This window comes from Artemia sp. Qi Xiang Cuo, chromosome 15 (genome assembly GCF_049724085.1).
Source record: "Artemia sp. Qi Xiang Cuo chromosome 15, ASM4972408v1, whole genome shotgun sequence".
Lineage (NCBI taxonomy): Eukaryota > Metazoa > Arthropoda > Branchiopoda > Anostraca > Artemiidae > Artemia > Artemia sp. Qi Xiang Cuo.
In genome coordinates, this window is record NC_142808.1 from 22,032,420 (window position 1) to 22,050,174 (window position 17,755).

The window sequence follows — 17,755 nt, forward strand, 5'->3', positions numbered from 1 at the left end:
TTCCAATCCCCCTACCCCAACCCCGAAGGAAGCCCCCGGTCCTCAAAGGTCCCCCGGGCTCCCAAAGGCCCTCCCCCAGCCCCCAAAGGTCCCCCAGGCTCCCAAAGGACCACCCAGCCCTAAAGGGCCCCCCCAGACCCCCAAAGGACCCCCGGCACCCCAAAGGCCCCTGAGCCCCCATTTTTAATACTTTTTATGGCTTTATTATATCTTTTCAGAACAAGTTATTTTCTTAATGTCCATCCTAAACCCATTTTACAAGTTGAAGTACCCATCCTTTTCACCCACAAATTTACTATACTGATTTTTGAATGATCCAACACCAAGTAATACTTTTCAAAAGGCATTTCAGAACAAGTTGTTTTCTTAATTTCCCTCCTAAACCCATTTTACAAATTGAAGTACCAATCCTTTTCACACACAACTGGACTCTACAGCATTTTTGAATGCTCCAACACCAAGCATTAATTTTTAAATGGCATTTCAGAACAAGTTATTTTCTCAATGTCCTTCCTAAACCCATTTTACAAGTTGAAGTTCCCATCCTTTCCACCCACAACTTTTCTTTTCAGCTTTTTGAATGCCCCAACTCAAAGCAATACTTTTCAAAAGGCATTTCAGAACCAGTTCCTTTTCTTAATATCCCTCATAAAACATTTTACAAATTGAAGTACCCATCCTTTTCACACACAACTTTACTTTACAGTCTTTTGAATGCGCCAACACCAAGCAATACTTTTAAAATGGCATTTCAGAACAAATTATTTCCTCAATGTCCTTCCTAAACCCATTTTACAATTTGAAGTTCCCATCCTTTTCACCCACAACTTAACTATACTCCTTTTTGAATGCCCCAACTCCAAGCAATACTTTTCAAAAGGCATTTCACAACCAGTTCCTTTTCTTAATGTCCCTCCTAAGAACATTTTACAAATTAAAGTACCCATCCTTTTCACACACAACATTACTTCACAGCTCTTGAAGGCCACAACACCAAGCAATACTTTTCAATGCATTTCAGAAAAATTTCTTCTCTTAATATCCCTCCTAAACCCATTTTACAAGTTGAAGTACCCATACTTTTCACCCACAACTTTACTTTACAGTTTTTTGAAAGCCCCAGCAGCAAGCAATACTTTTCAAAAGGCATTTCAGAACAAGTTCTTTTCTTAATGTCCCTCCTAAACCCATTTTACAAGTTTAAGTACCCATAATTTCCACCCACAACTTTACTTTACAGCTTTTTGAATGCCCCAACAGCAAGCAATACTTTTCAAAAGGCATTTCAGAACAAGTTATTTCCTTAATGTCCCTTCTAAACCTATTTTCCAACTTGAAGTACTTATCTTTTTACACACGTCTTGACTTTCCGACTTTTTGCATACCAAAACACCAAGCAGTACTTTTCAAATAGCATTTCAGAACCAGCTCCTGTCTTAATATCCCTCCTAAACCCATTTTATAATTTGAAGTTCCCATACTTTTCACCCACAACTTTATTTTACAGCTTTTTGAATGACCCAACACCAAGCAAAATTTTTCAAAAGGCATTTCAGAACAAGTTATTTTCTTAATGTCCCTTCTAAACCTATTTTCCAACTTGAAGTACCCATCCTTCTCACCCACAACTTTACTTTACAGCTTTTGAATGCCCCAACCCCAAGAAATACTTTTCAAAAGGCATTTCAGAACCAGTTCCTCTCTTAATGTCCCTCCTAAACCCATTTTCCAACTTGAAGTTCCCATCCTTTTCACCCACAACTTTACTGCTTCCTGAATGCTCCAACACCCAGCAATACTTTTCGATGGCATTTCAGAACAGGTTCTTTACGTAATATCACTCCTAACCCCATTTTACAAGTTGAAGTACCCATCCTTTTCACCCATAACATTACTTTACAGCTCTTGAATGCCACAACACCAAGCAATACTTTTCAATCCATTTCACAACAAGTTCTTTTCTTAATGTCCCTCCTAAACCCATTTTACAAGTTGAAGTACCCATCCTTTTCAACCCACAACTTTAATTTACAGCTTTTGAATGCCCCAACACCTAGCAATACTTTTCAAAAGGCATTTCAGAACAAGTTCCTTTCTTAATATCCCTCCTAAAACCATTTTACAAGTTGAAGTACCCATACTTTTCACCCACAACTTTACTTTACAGCTTTTTGAATGCCCCAACAGCAAGCAATACTTTTCAAAAGGCATTTCAGAACAAGTTCTTTTCTTAATGTCCCTCCTAAACCCATTTTACAAGTTTAAGTACCCATACTTTTCACCCACAACTTTACTTTACAGCTTTTTGAATGCCCCAACAGCAAGCAATACATTTCAAAGAGCATTTTAGAACAAGTTATTGTCTCACTTACACTCCAAAACCTTTCTTCCCAGTTTAAGTACTTATCATTTTCCACAAGTCTTTAATTTCCGACTTTTGCGTACGACCACAGATTGAAATACTTTTAAAAATGAACTTCGGGACAAGATAGTTTATTCATATCATTCATATACCAATTTTACAAGTTGAGTTACCCATACTTTTCACCCACAACTGTACTATAAGGCTTTTCGAATACCCCAATATCAAGCGATACTTTTCAAAAGGCTTTATTATATCTTTTCAGAACAAGTTCTTTACGTAATTTTCTTCCTAAACCCATTTTACAAGTTAAAGTACCCATCCTTTTCAACCCACAACTTTACTTTACAGCTTTTTGAATGCTCCAACACCAATCAATACTTTTCAAAAGGCATTTAACAAACATTTCTTTTCTTAATGTCCCTCCTAATCCTATTTTCCATGTTGAAGTACCCATCCTTTACACCCACAACCTTACTTTACAGCTTTTGAATGCTCCAGCACCAAGCAATACTTTTCAAATGGCATTTCAGAACAAGTTATTTTCTTAATGTCCTTCCTAAACCCATTTTACAAGTTGAAGTTCCCATCCTTTTCACCCACAACTTTACTTTACAGCTTTTTGAATGCCCCAACTCCAAGCAATACTTTTCAAAAGGCATTTCACAACCAGTTCCTTTTCTTAATGTCCCTCCTAAAACCATTTTACAAATTGAAGTACCCAACCTTTTCACACACAACATTACTTCACAGCTGTTGAAGGCCACAACACCAAGCAATACTTTTCAATGCATTTCAGAACAAGTTCTTTTCTTAATATCCCTCCTAAACCCATTTTACAAGTTGAAGTACCCATACTTTTCAACCCACAACATTACTTTACAGCTTTTGAATGCCCCAACACATAGCAATACTTTTCAAATGGCATTTCAGAACAAGTTATTTTCTTAATGTCCCTCCTAAACCCATTTTAGTTGAGGTCCCCACCCTTTCACCCTCAACTTTACTATACTGCCTTTTTGAATGCTCCAGCACCAAGCAATACTTTTCAAATGGCATTTCAGAACAAGTTATTTTCTTAATGTCCTTCCCAAACACATTTTACAAGTTGAAGTTCCCATCCTTTTCACCCTCAACTTTACTTTACAGCTTTTTGAATGCCCCAACACCAAGCAATACTTTTCAAAACGCATTTCAGAACCAGTTCCTTTCTCAATGTCCCTCCTAAAACCTCTCTACAAATTGAAGTACCCATCCTTTTCACACACAACATTACTTTACAGCTCTTGAAGACCACAACACCAAGCAATACTTTTCAATGCATTTCACAACAAGTTCTTTTCTTAATGCCCCTCCTAAACCCATTTTACAAGTTGAAGTACCCATCCTTTTCAACCCACAACTTTACCCTACAGCTTTTTAATGCCCCAACACCTAAGCATACTTTTCAAAAGGCATTTCAGAACCAGTTCCTTTCTTAATGCCCCTCCTAAACCCATTTTACAAGTTGAAGTACCCATACTTTTCACACACGACTTTACTATACTGTATTTTTGAATGCTGCAACACCAAGCAATACTTTTCAAATGGCATTTCAGAACAAGTTATTTTCTCAATGTCCTTCCTAAACCCATTTTACAAGTTGAAGTTCTCATCCTTTTCACACACAACTTTACTTTACAGCTTTTTGAATGCCCCAACTCCAAGCAATACTTTTCAAAAGGCATTTCAGAACCAGTTCCTTTTCTTAATGTCCCTCATAAAACCTTTTACAAATTGAAGTACCAATCCTTTTCACACACAACTTTACTTTACAGTCTTTTGAATGCGCCAACACCAAGCAATACTTTTCAAATACATTTCAGAACAAGTTTTTTTCATAATGTCCATCCTAAACCCATTTTACAAGTTGAAGTGCCCATCCTTTTCACCCACAACTTTACTTTACATCTTTTTGAATGCCCAACATCAAGCAATACTTTTCAAATGGCATTTCAGACTAAGTTCTTTTCTTAATGTCCCTCCTAAACCCATTTTACATGTCGAAGTACCCATCCTTTACACCCACAACCTTACTTTACAGCTTTTTGAATGCCCCAACACCAAGCAATACTTTTCAAAGACATTTCACAACAAGTTCCTTTCTTAATATCACTCCTAAGCCCATTTTACAAGTTGAAGTACTCATCCTTTTAACCCAAAACTTTACTTTACAGCTTTTGAATGCTCCATCACCAAACAATACTTTTCAAAGGCATTTCAGAACAAGTTCTTTTCTTAATGTTCCTCCTAAACCCATTTTACAAGTTGAAGTACTCATCCTTTTCACCATCGCTTTAGTATACTACTTTTTTGAATGCTCCAACACCATGCAATACTTCTTAAATGACATATCAGGAGCTAATTTTCTCATTGATGTTAAGAAAAGTTCAAGTTCTTTTCCTAACTATCCATATGAAAAGAAATAAGTTACAGATCAATTCTAATTTTCAAGAAAAAATAAAAATTTTCCACTCCAGTTCAGATTGTTTTCAAAGAGATGGAAAAATTTAAAATTACTGTTCTAAATTTTTCATAGAAGATACGAAAAGTTATACGTTGATCAAGAAAAGTTAACTCAAGTATGAATTTTACTAAAGAACTTACAGTTCAATTCTAATTTCTCCAGAGAAAAATAAAAATCTTCCTCTGCAGTTCATAATTTCACAAAGAAACAAAGAAATTTAAATTTCTACTCTTAATTTTCGTAGAGAAAAGAAAAATTTATAGTTCAATTCTAATTTTTTTTCAAAGAAAATGAAAAATCTCCAACTTTTTAATAAACATTCTAAGCGCTTAACATGCTAACGTTTCCTAAGATAATAGAAATATAACAAAGTAATGCATAAAATATTTTTATTGAAGTAACAACATAAAAATATGTTACATACATTATTTTACATTATTAACATCATTGAACAGCATTGAACATTTTAAATCTGTTCCATAAAATAGTTTAGCGAGTTATCTTTCTCTTAACACTAGAGTTACTCGATTCTCTTAGTTCATAACCTCTAGAATAATCCTTAATCCATTTTGAGTCATATGCAATTTCCACTGGGACTGTCACCTACTGATTCAATACACGTTTCATCATAGGTATTATTTGATTCATTGACTATATGATCAATAGTGGTAATAATGCTCACTTGTGCTTCATTTTCCAATCAATTTGTCATTATATTCATTAGTAATATTGTCTGCCAATGCTCTTTTTATTTTACCAGCAATTTCAATGTCTATTATCACATCATTTTTACAGAGGCAGCAGTTTTGGCACGTTGACAAAATATGATTTATAATGTTGGTGTAGCAGTAGGCTCTTCTTTTCTTTACTGATTTCATTCGAATGCTAACACCAGAAAGATGACAATACGATCTATCAACGGCTAACATGTTACCAGAAACATTAGCTAGAAGTTGTCCATTTTCATCAACTATTATTTTTAAGTTGGTATTCTCATTCAGTACTAACTTCTCTGGAAATGATACTTTAGCATATCTGCCGTTAGAACGATAAAATATCTTGACTGCGCCGGGGAAGTTTAATCCTACAATGTTATGACATCGTAGAAATACATCCTCAAAAAGATCTCCCCTATCAACTGTTTAAAAGTTCAAGTATAACTCTTAGTCAGCATTCAAGGCAACGATGACTTTATCATGTGCACACACTTTCTGCGAATAATTCATTTTCACGTCTTTTTTAAAAAATATGTTGTAGGGGTTTATCCCTCCAATGGTAAAAAATGACTGATTTAACACACGTAATAAACTCGATAGTCTCGATAACCTACCATGGAGTACAAACTGGGAAAGCCGCTCCCAATATAAGAGCAACCATAGAGTACGTTTGCTACACCCGCAAGCATGCATAGTGAGATAAAAATACAAAGTCGACCTGGGGGGATTTTCCGACGAGTATGGTTAGGTTAGATTAGACTAGATTAAGTTAGGTTAGATTAGGTTAGGTAAAGTCAGGTTAGGTAAGTTAGGTTAGGTTAGCTAAGTTAGGCTAGGTTAGCTAGTAAACATCTCTCCATGTTTAAGTTAGGTTAGGTTAGGCTAGATTAAGTTATGTTAGGTTAAGTTAGGTTAGGTTAGCCTACGTACGCGCGCGTACGTAAAAGTATTAAAAAATGGGGGCTCAGGGGCCTTTGGGGTGCTGGGGGTCCTTTGGGGGTCTGGGGGGCCCTTTAGGACTGGGTGGTCCTTTGGGAGCCTGGGGGACCTTTGGGGGCGGGGGGAGGGCCTTTGGGAGCCCGGGGGACCTTTGAGGACCGGGGGCTTCCTTCGGGGTTGGGGTAGGGGGATTGGAACCCTTTGGGGTTGGGGTAGGGGGATCGGAACCCTTTGGGGTTGGGGTAGAGGACCTCACAACACTGTTCAAATGGAACTTGTGTAGTATAACGACCACAGAGTTTCACCCTCAAATCCTCTTCTAAAATCATCTTTTAAAATGTCTCTAACTGTTTCGCCGAAATAATTCCATAACCTGTCTAAAACAGTTTCGCCCAAATAATCCCTAAACGTAATTTCAGCGTTTTCCTTTTGTTTTTGGCATCTCTGCGCTGACGCATTTCAAATTACTAGGAAACCTGATTCCCGCGCTAAAACATTTCATTGCTAAGATGTTTCTTGGAGAATTGTTTCCATGGAGTTTGGTTATTAATATCTTTTGGAGTTCGACCAAAAGAGTTGTTTCCGAGGCAAAGACATTAATGACTTGGATCTATTCCTGGAGAAATGTTGACAGTACCTGTCAGACATTATTAAACTTTGCCTGGAAACAATTTGATTAATGACTGACAGCACAGGTGATCCAAATTCCCAATCGATTACGCAATCAATTTCTCAGAAATCCATCTCCCCTAGGGACTCTATACCCATATTTGGTGTGCAAAAAAGTTGTAGGTGGCAGCAGGGGTGGGTGACAGGAGATATTAGGGCATCTCTACTTTTTACCTATTTCTATATCAGATTTGAAGAGCACAGAACTGTTTTTTCATTTAAATCTTCTGCCCAAACTTCTGCAACTTGATATGAATAATATAATTTGATATGGTTTATTATGATATACTATAATACTTGATTTGAATTACAGATTTTGATTTGATATTATTTGAATATTGACAAATTTGGTTTCCTTGTGTATAATTTGTACTGCCATTCAGGACTAGTATATGATCAATACAAGATTTTCGCTAAATTGTAGTAGAAAGGACGGTTAATTAAAGAACATTTATTTCTACCTAATATGGAACTAATGAATAATAGCAAACGTTGCTCTGTACTTCAAATAGTTTGCTTAAAGTCGTCCTTCTCACTTCGAATTTGAGGACAGGACTCACGGATAGCTATTAAGATACTAATATTATTCACGGTCCCTTAATTTATGTCTACACTGCTTAGCCAACTTGTTGGTTTAAAAATAAAATGTAGCATTAAATCTAAAATCCTTCATAATTCAAAGTAGGTCTTTGGAATTCATTCCCGAGGTCACGAACTGACGCATATATTAACGGAGCTAGTAACAATAAATGTATTACAGGGTGAGGGGGGGGGGGCAACCTCACCAAGTACATTTTGTGAAGTTGTGGGTTCGTAACAGGAATGCTGTTAAAAACTTAATGATGAAATCTGCTTCTGCTGGTTGGTAGAATTGCGTGCTCTCTGGCCCTTACGTTTTTTGCTAAGATACTTCTTTTGTATGATACCTCCACATCACAGTATTTAGATGGTCGGCCAAAGCAGGGCTCATGTCAAAGGACCCAGGGAAATAAGATTTATCACCGCTTGTCCGATATTTCAGCTTAGACTTGACCCATGAAAATTTGGCAGAGGTAAAAGAATAATGTTATAAATCAACACCATTTCAGTGGTCTTTTTCAGAGCTAAAGTTTACCATTAAGGATACCAACTGTGACAAGGGAATTAAAAACGCCTAAAGCAAACGAAATTCGATTTGAGGTCGAAAGAGGATTATTGCGGTTATGCTTTTCAATGGAAACCTAGAAAAAAGAAAAAGAAAAGATTTTGCAAAGTAAAGACAAAGAAAAGTAAAATAATAGTTAAATAATTAAAAAGACTCTTTATGTCCAGAAACAGGATTTTAGGTCACAATTTCAATTTTGGCTGGAATTCCGGTTTTTTGTATGAATTCTCGTCCTTCTTGAGCAGTAGCCTTTGAAAAACAATGTCTTAGCTCAGGGTGCCCAACGCGGTTTTTTGGCGTGAAGCCTATCATGATTGACCACTGATTTTTAGTGATTTTGGTGATTTTCTTGGTAAAAAACTGGTAATTTTTATTTTGTTGTGGTGGCAACACTGTCTGTGCTCATTCAGAGCGCTTCATTGGACAAACATCCATCTTTGCAAAAGCAAGTTAAGATGTGTTGGACCATATGCAAAGTTGTAACGACGTTCTGTCACACGAAAAGCATGAAAATTGTAGTAGAGATACACCAAGACCACACAAACGAGTAAATCATAGTCAATGTCAAACCATAATACTACCAAGGTAGGTATAATCGGTTTGAGGTTACTCGGGACATCACTAATGACATACCAACTCACAAGAAAAGCGCCATTGTCCAAATAGGTTCAAAAATTTAAACCTAGCCAAGACATAATGCTAGTGATACGTTTAGACTAAAGTGGAAATTCTTTAAAAAAAATTTATTTTGCCATTTCTCTTTAATTTATTCCTTATGAAAAATTGCGACCCTGTTCCTATATTTTACAGGGACAAGTTCATATTGACCATTCCCTTTCAAGTTCGATATGTAAGTAAATACTTTACTATTATGCCGTCTGACTGCATCTTCCAGATCTTCAGTAATTGTATCTACAGCCTCCATTTCATACCTCCTAAATTCATTTTTTTAATGCTTTCTCCACTCTCCTTACATTTGTCATATTTTCACACGATCTACCATTCAAATACACACGAGCTTCCAACTGCCGTACCTATATCCATCACAGCTATGGATGTGTGCTCTTTCAGAGCGCATAGCACTTCATTGGACTAATATCCTAAAACCACGCTAACGAGTAAATCATAGTCAATGTCAAACCATGGCACCACCTCAAGGCAGGTATAATCGGTTCGAGGTTACTCAGGACATACTGGTAGTGACATACGAACTCGCAAGAAAAACGCCATTGTCCAAATTAGTTCAAATACTATAGCACATGTATTTTGAAATTCAAACCTTATCAAGACCTAACTCTAGTGATACATTAGAGCAGTGGTTCTCAAACTTGTTTAGACACTGTACCCCTTTTTAACCACAAACCATTTTAGGTACCCCTTCTCAGTTACTGGTACTAGGTACTCTATAGCTAAAATATAAATAAAATTTATAGTTAAAGGGCTGTTTTTTTTTTGGCCGGCACCATACCCCCTAAAACTTTTTGCGTATCTCCAAGGGGTAGGCGTACCACAATTTGAGAACCCCTGCATTAGACTAAAGTAGAAATTCTTTAAAATTAATTTTAACTTACAATGAATCGTATTACAGCCACGGTACTTAACTAACTTTAAATTTCGAAGCAATCGAAGTGGTCGTCAAATATAAGGAAAAAAAGTCGCTGACTTGTTCCTAAGGTAACAATAAAAAACAATAACTTCTTATCCATTGCATCAAAGAATCTGTTAGTCTAAGGAGAAGAATAAACAAGTCATGAATGGATCTAATTAAATTTCAATGAAAAAAAAATTGATAATAACAATAATGGAAAACCCAATCCAACAGCCCCGTGAGGAGGGAACCCTGAATGTTAGAATAAAACCTCAAAAACCTAAATATCTTATTTGGCATGCAATTTCAGTTCAAAACATTACCATGAATTAAGTGAAGGAACAGCCTCCCCAACTGTAGAGGAACTCTAGAGGTCAGTGGGTATAGGTTCTGGGGCAACTGAGAGCCTAGAGAAATTTTGAGTTTGAGGATACTATTTCAGAAGCTACTCGAACCAAGTCGAAAAAAAAACAACAATTGTTTCGTCAACGTTGTTCCAAGCAGGAGGTTCAACGATGAAATACGACATACAAATCCAGTAAGGTATGACCAAGTTTTCACGAAAGGTCAGTGCTAATAGTGACTTAATTACTATGGATAAGCACCAAGTACTTAAGTATAATTACTTATGTACCAAGGATAGCAAAAATGAAATCTGTGCTTGAATTGGTTATGCAGGAATGTGCACAATTATATACATCTTGAAAAATTAGAAAACTCGGGAACTCAAATAAAAAAGTCCTCCATATGCAGTTTCTGGTAGAATCAGGCACCAAATCAAAAAAAAAGAAATATCGGCGACAAATCAGCAAAAAAAAAAAATTAAACCTACTGCCCTAAACAACTTAAGAAGATGTAGCTGCCCTTTGAAGAGTGTACCTGTCTTTCGGAATCAACAGATTGTCAGTGTTGAAGTTTTTACAGACGAAAAGCGTTAACAGATTTAATTAATTAGTTAAACTAATTAGTTCCACTTTTACTAATTAGGTTGTACTTTGTAAGACGACGATTTTCTGAAGCTAAGACCTGTGTGTTTTCTCCCCTAGGTTATTCCTCGTTTTATCTTACTGTTTCAGATCTTAACTTTGTTTCTCCTAAATAATCGTTTTGTAGATGATTTGTTAAAAAAGTATTATTAACATTCGATCAAGGATCAATGAAAAGCTGTGTACTTTGCATGTACCTGTCTGGTGCCAAGAGTGTTAGCCAAAAAAAAAACTGTTCGACTTGAACCTTGATATATTCATCTCCATACAGAGCCAACTTAAGGACTAACTATATACTTACCATACATTTTCGCATGCCCAGCACCAGCAATAACATTAGCAAAAATTTACTTAATGTAAATTTTTGCTAATCAAGACAAGAACAGAACTAACAAGTAAGAGCCACAACAAGACAGAAAATAGTGCACTTAAATACTAAAGCCAATAACCAGTAAACTTACTTATTTAACAAGACTAAGGAGTAAGTGATAATTTCAATATATCATTTTTTTCAAAATGAATTTTAAAAAATTGTAGGCTATATATGACCCCTCCCCAATTCCTATCCTATCGTAAAGGTTTCCAAGAACTAAATAAATGTTTAACAGATTCTTTGGTTGCCCTTACATAACTTTGTTACACAAATAAAATGGCAGCCAGGCAAAATGAACACAGAGATGGATTCTACTTTCAAATATCTCCGCACTTACCCTTCGAGACACAATGAGTCTGCATTTATTCTAACGCAGCAAGTCCAATGGTACAATCAGAGTTTATCTAGATGTTATTCTTTCTCAGATGCAATCTAGGTTCACAGATGTCATCAGTTTTCTACAGCCAAATGCTAGTATGGAAATACTAGAATTGCCAAGCTTAGTATCCGCATTCAGCCAATAAAAGTGTCAACAATAGGAAGAAAACAGGTTTTGGAAAACCGATTGACGAAATTCTCGATCTTCATCTGTTTTTCACAAAAATAAACAATAATTTTATCAATAAGCAGAAAATGTAGATACTGGGTTTGCTACTAAACAGCTGAAGCAGCAAAAGTTGTTTTCCAGTGTACAATCAATAGCTTTTTTTTCAAAGATTCCTTAGGAATTCCCTCTGTGGAAAAGCCAATAGTCTATTGACGAGTAGGCTACCATAGAATTATGTACTATTTAATATGTCATATATATATTTTTATTTGCAATGGAATTACTAGATAATAAAATATTATTAGGGATTTTTAGGGATTAAAAGTTTGGTAATAAGTTATAATAACAATTTGAGTTTAACCACTTGGTTTTAGAAATTATATTCTACCAATCTGAAACTGTTTGTATTTTGAAATCATATGCATCCAGTGGCGGATCCAGAGCGGGGCGCGCCCCCCCCCCCCCTAGCGTAGTCTAAAGTAGTGTAATTTACTTAATTAACACAAGTTTCTGTTAATTAAACTTGCTCCTAACGCAAGTTTATCGGATCAACCTATTGTGTCCCCCCCCTAAAATTTTTATCTCGGATGAACCTATTTGCCCCCCCCCAAAAAAAATCATGGATCTGCCCCTGTATGCATCTTTGCTATTTTGATAATATCAAATAAGTGAATGTAGTCACTTGTAATTATTAGTGGTCACAGGAAAAAAAAATCTGCACAAAAGCTTATTTTGCCCCAAAACTTCTTTGCTAAAAACGTTTGTCATTAGTTTTCTAGGCGTTTCAAGTACCAAGAAAATCAAGACAAATTTTGTGCTCTGGACCATTCTTAGGGTTTCTACTGTGATTATCTTAGGTTTTCTACTGCAATTTTCTAAGATTTGTCTAAGTTATTTCAAAATTATGAAGTTTTTAGGGTAGATCATTTTTGTCTCAGGTGTTAATGTAAAAACAAATAAGCAAAACTAATTAATTAAATTTGACAAAGTTTTTTGTCCATAAAACTCAAACATTAACAAATCAAGGATATATTCTCAAAACAACTAGACCTTCAAAAGTAAACTATGCCTCCTTAGCCTTTTTGGTACCATATGCTTTTAGTTTTTATTTTAAAAAGTTTCCATCAAAATTCCTGTTTCTTCTGATTTTCCACCTCCTATTAGCAACAATTGCATGGCTGCACACAGAAATTGCTGTTACTAAAAATTGGGTACTCAACTTTTCCTAATTTATTATATGACTATGTAAGTTACCACTACCAATTCAAACAATCAGATGGCATTTTCTCTGATCTTGGTACCTGTCAATAGTTATATTCATAAATGTGGAATCACATGGCACCTTACTATTATAATACCCAAAATACATTCAGTAAGCCTTTAGAGACTTGACTATAATAATGAATTTAAATCACTTACGATTACGTTTGTGTCGCCCAGAGACACCTTCTTTCTCTTAGCTGGAGGCGACAGACTAGATGGAATTCCACCTGTGGACATCAGCTAAATCAACTACCTGAAAAATCTGCAATCTCTAAGCATGTATACAAAAACAAACCAAGGTATTTAAATCATTTATATATGAATATATATATATATATATTATATTGTATATGATATATATATATATATATATATATATATATATATATATATATATATATATATATATATATATATATATATATATATATATATATATATATATATATATATATATATATATATATATATTGCTTCAAGAAAACCTCTAGTGTCATAGACTTGCAATAAATGCATCAACTTTGCAATTGTCAAGATATAAAAGCTAGACCCCAACAACCTTGGAAAAATATGTTGAGATTTTACTACAGAACACCCCTAGATGGAGGGTCCAGGCCACTATCAAAATTATTTCTGCCAAATATTAAGTGGGCACAATGGACAAACACATTGGCAGAATTTGAACTGCCACATTCAAGGAGAAAACTCCCCAATTTTGTGTCCTTGCTGCCAGGCAAGTTTATATATTTAGTTGTGCTTTATTTTGAAGATTAAAACCTTGAACCAATTCACTAAATAAATGAATTTATTTCTGCTTGTTTGACATTGCTCTTTCACCTCTATTTGATGATTATTTTTTTTTATAGAAAACGCAATTTCAAATTAATTATGGCCACATTTTAACTCAAATACCTTTATCATGTGATAATTATAAGAATACATTACTTGCAAAGTTGTTTTAGGCCTTTGTGCCAAGGCACCAAAATGCCTAATTGCAGTTTGAAGTTTGGGTAAAATTTGAATAGGCCTATTTGGCCATAAATTTGTGCAATAGGTTTTTACTAATTTCTACTAAGAAATTTTAGGCTGATGGGGAGAGGCAATTTCTATCCAGCAAATTTGAAATCAGCACAATTTTTAGTTTTCTATAGGGTTGAAGTTTTTATCTTCTTTCTTCTGTAGCTGTTTATGTGCTTGAGTAAATATTTGTTAGGTCATTTGTCAAGAGTTCTGTTTTGTTGTTTAAAAAACCAAAGTTAGTTTTGCTTTGTCAAATGATTTTTATTATTGAAAGTTTTCTTTGAACAAAATCTTTAAAGTATGTTAACAATGAAGATTTTTTTTGGTGAAGATACAATATACAATGATATCCAAGGAAAATATAAATTAAATTCTGATCTTCTTAAATTCTTATTCTTATCCATTATCTTCAGAAAAACAAGTTCCACAGTCCAGAAAAAAAAGAAAAACAAGTTTCCTGGCCAAGATTCAAAGCAACCATCCTGCCATGTGAACAGGCTGTGGACTGTATAATATCTGACACAAGATGGAATTTGAAAATTATTCGAATGAATTACATGGGATTGGCCACAGGAAATAGGCATCTCTGTGGTAGCTTGCCAGTGAAGTAACTGTGAAGCTAGAGTCCCAAGCTTCCTTAAAACTTGGTCAACAAATAACAACAGCAAAGAGACTTCCCCAAGAGATATTGAAACCACCAACCTTTACACTCAACACACCAGCAGGCTCTAAAATTTTAGAGCTAGGAAATATCCAGCTTTGAAACTTCAAAGCCAGCAAGCACATTGACAAAAAAGCCAGTTGTCTAAATCACGAGTGAAGTTTACTTGACCATAACAGTGTCCCTATCAAATTTCAAGTGGATATGGACATTTTCCTGCAGAATTCCTGCAGCATTACTATGGCCTACTATGGTTCTCTAATCAAAATTGTGTGGAAAATGAAAATTGTGTGGTTCCAGTTCAAAGAGGGTTCACACATGGTGCCATATACCTACCTTATAGCCCAATGGCTTTTTTGGAAATACACACATACACATACCTAAAAAATAAACGGGGATGGTTTTAAAGGGGCCTACTTTTGTCTCCACCAAACTGGATACCATCAAACAAGATTATTTTGAACCATGTGGGTTACTTTGAGCAAAACAGTAGTTCTTTTATGGCATTTATTGGCCAAATATAAAATCTGTATATCATCCACAAGGTCTCATTCAAACTAAAATAACATAAGGTTTGATATATACCATTTTTTTTCTTCAGTTTACCATGATGTATTGTTAGTGTCTAGTGCTGATGAGCTAGTAATATTTTTCACATTTGTGTATAGTTTGTAAAAAGTGACAAAAATATTTTTAGAGAACTGTGAGGAAATTCTATTTTGGCAAACTAATAGAAAAATATAGAATGCTTAAGACCAGGCTATTATTGATTTGCTGTTTCCAATAGTTCAAGATGAGAAGAGCTGTTTAAAGTTCCCTCCAATTAAAGAAAAAAAATGAGGTTACTTTGAACATACAGTGGTGCATGTTCAAAGTTCCCCCAGATGTGTTCAATGTTACCATTTTCAAACTTTTCAGCTGTAACTTTCAATTTTTTTTTGCTGTGGTGGTACTGGCCTTTCTTGCACCTGGGGCAAAATCTTGATTAGCACTCTCCCCCCCCCTTCTGTTTCCCAAAAATTTCTGGCCAAATTTTAACAAAACTTTCGTTTATTAACAAAATTTGTATTTATTTAAATCTGATATTCTTACTCTATCATCTGCAAAATTATTGAGTATCTAGTCTTAACTGATTGCTACCAATTCTTTAATTTTAACTATTTACTTTTTACAAGCTTATCAAGGTCTGCAAAGAATAAGATATTGCTTTGTGTTTTACCAGTGAATTGCACCCATTTCTCACAACCCCTTGATATAGAATCCTTTGGGCCAACTTAGCAAATCTGGAGAAGAACCCTCAAAGAAAACAAGATACAAAACCCTACCAAAAATTCAGTCCAAAAGGAGGTGTTTCTGAGGCTCCTCTTGGATGACAATATCAACCTTTATAACAGGCTCACATCATGTCTTGACAGAAAGCATTGCATCAAAAAACGCCTCATTGCTGATGACTCAAAAATTATTGGTTGTGCAGACACAGCAGAAAATATTGAGTCAATACAACTGGACCTTGATGCATTCACTCACTAGACTAATATTTGGAATCTTGAATTCAATGCAGCCAAAATGCAACACTCCACATTGGGAAGAAAAACCCACACATTCAGTACCATATGAATTGTAGTGATGGGTCATGCAAAGCTATTTCCAGCAGCCATGTAGAGAGAGATCTTGGTGTCCTGATAGATGATGAGTTTAATTTCTATATTCATGCACAAGCAACTATTGCAAAGGCTAATCAGACACTTGGATTAATCAAAAGAACATTCACAAGCAGATATCCAACCGTTATTACTAAGCAGTATAAGAGTCTAGTTTGACCATGGTTAAAATTTGGAATGTGTGTTGCATGCCCAATCAACAAGACAAAGTAGCAATGGAATCAGTTCAGAGGAGGGCAACAAAATGTACTAAAGACCTCTGTGATGTCCCATATCCATCCCATTAAGATGCCCATATCCATTCCATTAAAATACCCATGTCCATCCCATAACCATAAGCTCAGAATAACATCTCCAATTAATAGCCACAAACGAGGCAAAGTGATTATAGCATACAAGCTTCTAAATGCTGAGGATAACATTTTTGACCTTTTCCAACTGGACAATTAAAAGAGAACTTGTGATCACCCTCATAAGCTTTTCTGGAAACAAGCAAATACCAGAATAAGGAACAAATTCTTTTCAAATAGAGTTGTCAGTTTGTTAGCTAGCTCAGTGAAAAACAGTGGCATCTACCAGTGTGGATGCATTCAAGTCATGAGTGGATAGGGAGTGGCTCAATAAACCATGGACCACTGCTTGGGACACCACAGAGGACTAACTATCATCACTGAAGCTGGTGGACACAGGATTCATCCTATTGCTAGCAAGTACAATTTAGGGTAATAAAAAACATACATATGTGATCCAATGATGAAATCCATGATGCAGTTGCCCATTTCTTCAATGAGCAAGCAGAAAACTTTCAAGATGAGGGGATGGTGAGGTTCAAATTGTTGGAATGTATGAGCAATGCTGACTTCAGTTACAACTGGCCCAAGAAAAAGGATGCTAGTGTTATGAAAAAAGATGTTTTGCTGGATCACATGTTTGAAAAAGACATGGTCCCTTCCAAATTGCAGGGCAGAGTGAAGTTATAAAAGTTGTACAAAAAACTTTGCAAAAAAAAAGTTCTAGCCTCTGGTTTTCCTGCAAATCCTATTTTTTTTTAACATGATCCTAGTCAAATTTTCTATGTTTTTTCTTAATCTTTTAATAAAAGTGATCTTCTTTTATGCTGAATCTAAGAGAGAAAACTCTGTAAATGCTTGTTCAAACTATGAACTATAAACAAATTAGGAACTTACATAAAACAAAATTGTTCAAAGTTGGGCAAGGTGGGGGTAACTTTGAACCAAATTTTCCAAAAAAAAATCATGGCCACTTGGGAAGGGATAGAAAGAATCTGCAACGGCCACTCTCTTCAGCAGTTAGAAGCAC

At 35.4% G+C, this 17,755-nt stretch overlaps 1 protein-coding gene across 2 annotated transcripts in view; it reads right to left on the reverse strand.

Moving 5' to 3' along the window:
- Uba1 (ubiquitin-like activating enzyme 1) overlaps nucleotides 1-17,755 on the reverse strand; it is a 100,319-nt gene that overhangs the window by 70,018 nt on the left and 12,546 nt on the right. The window contains exon 2 of one of the 2 annotated variants that reach the window (XM_089101827.1): nucleotides 13,250-13,346. In XM_089101827.1, coding sequence (XP_088957953.1) covers nucleotides 13,250-13,330 — 81 coding nt within the window. In that variant the 5' untranslated portion in view covers nucleotides 13,331-13,346. Of the gene's footprint in view, nucleotides 1-13,249; nucleotides 13,356-17,755 lie in introns of both variants that reach the window. The other variant, XM_089101829.1, reaches the window with a different exon arrangement.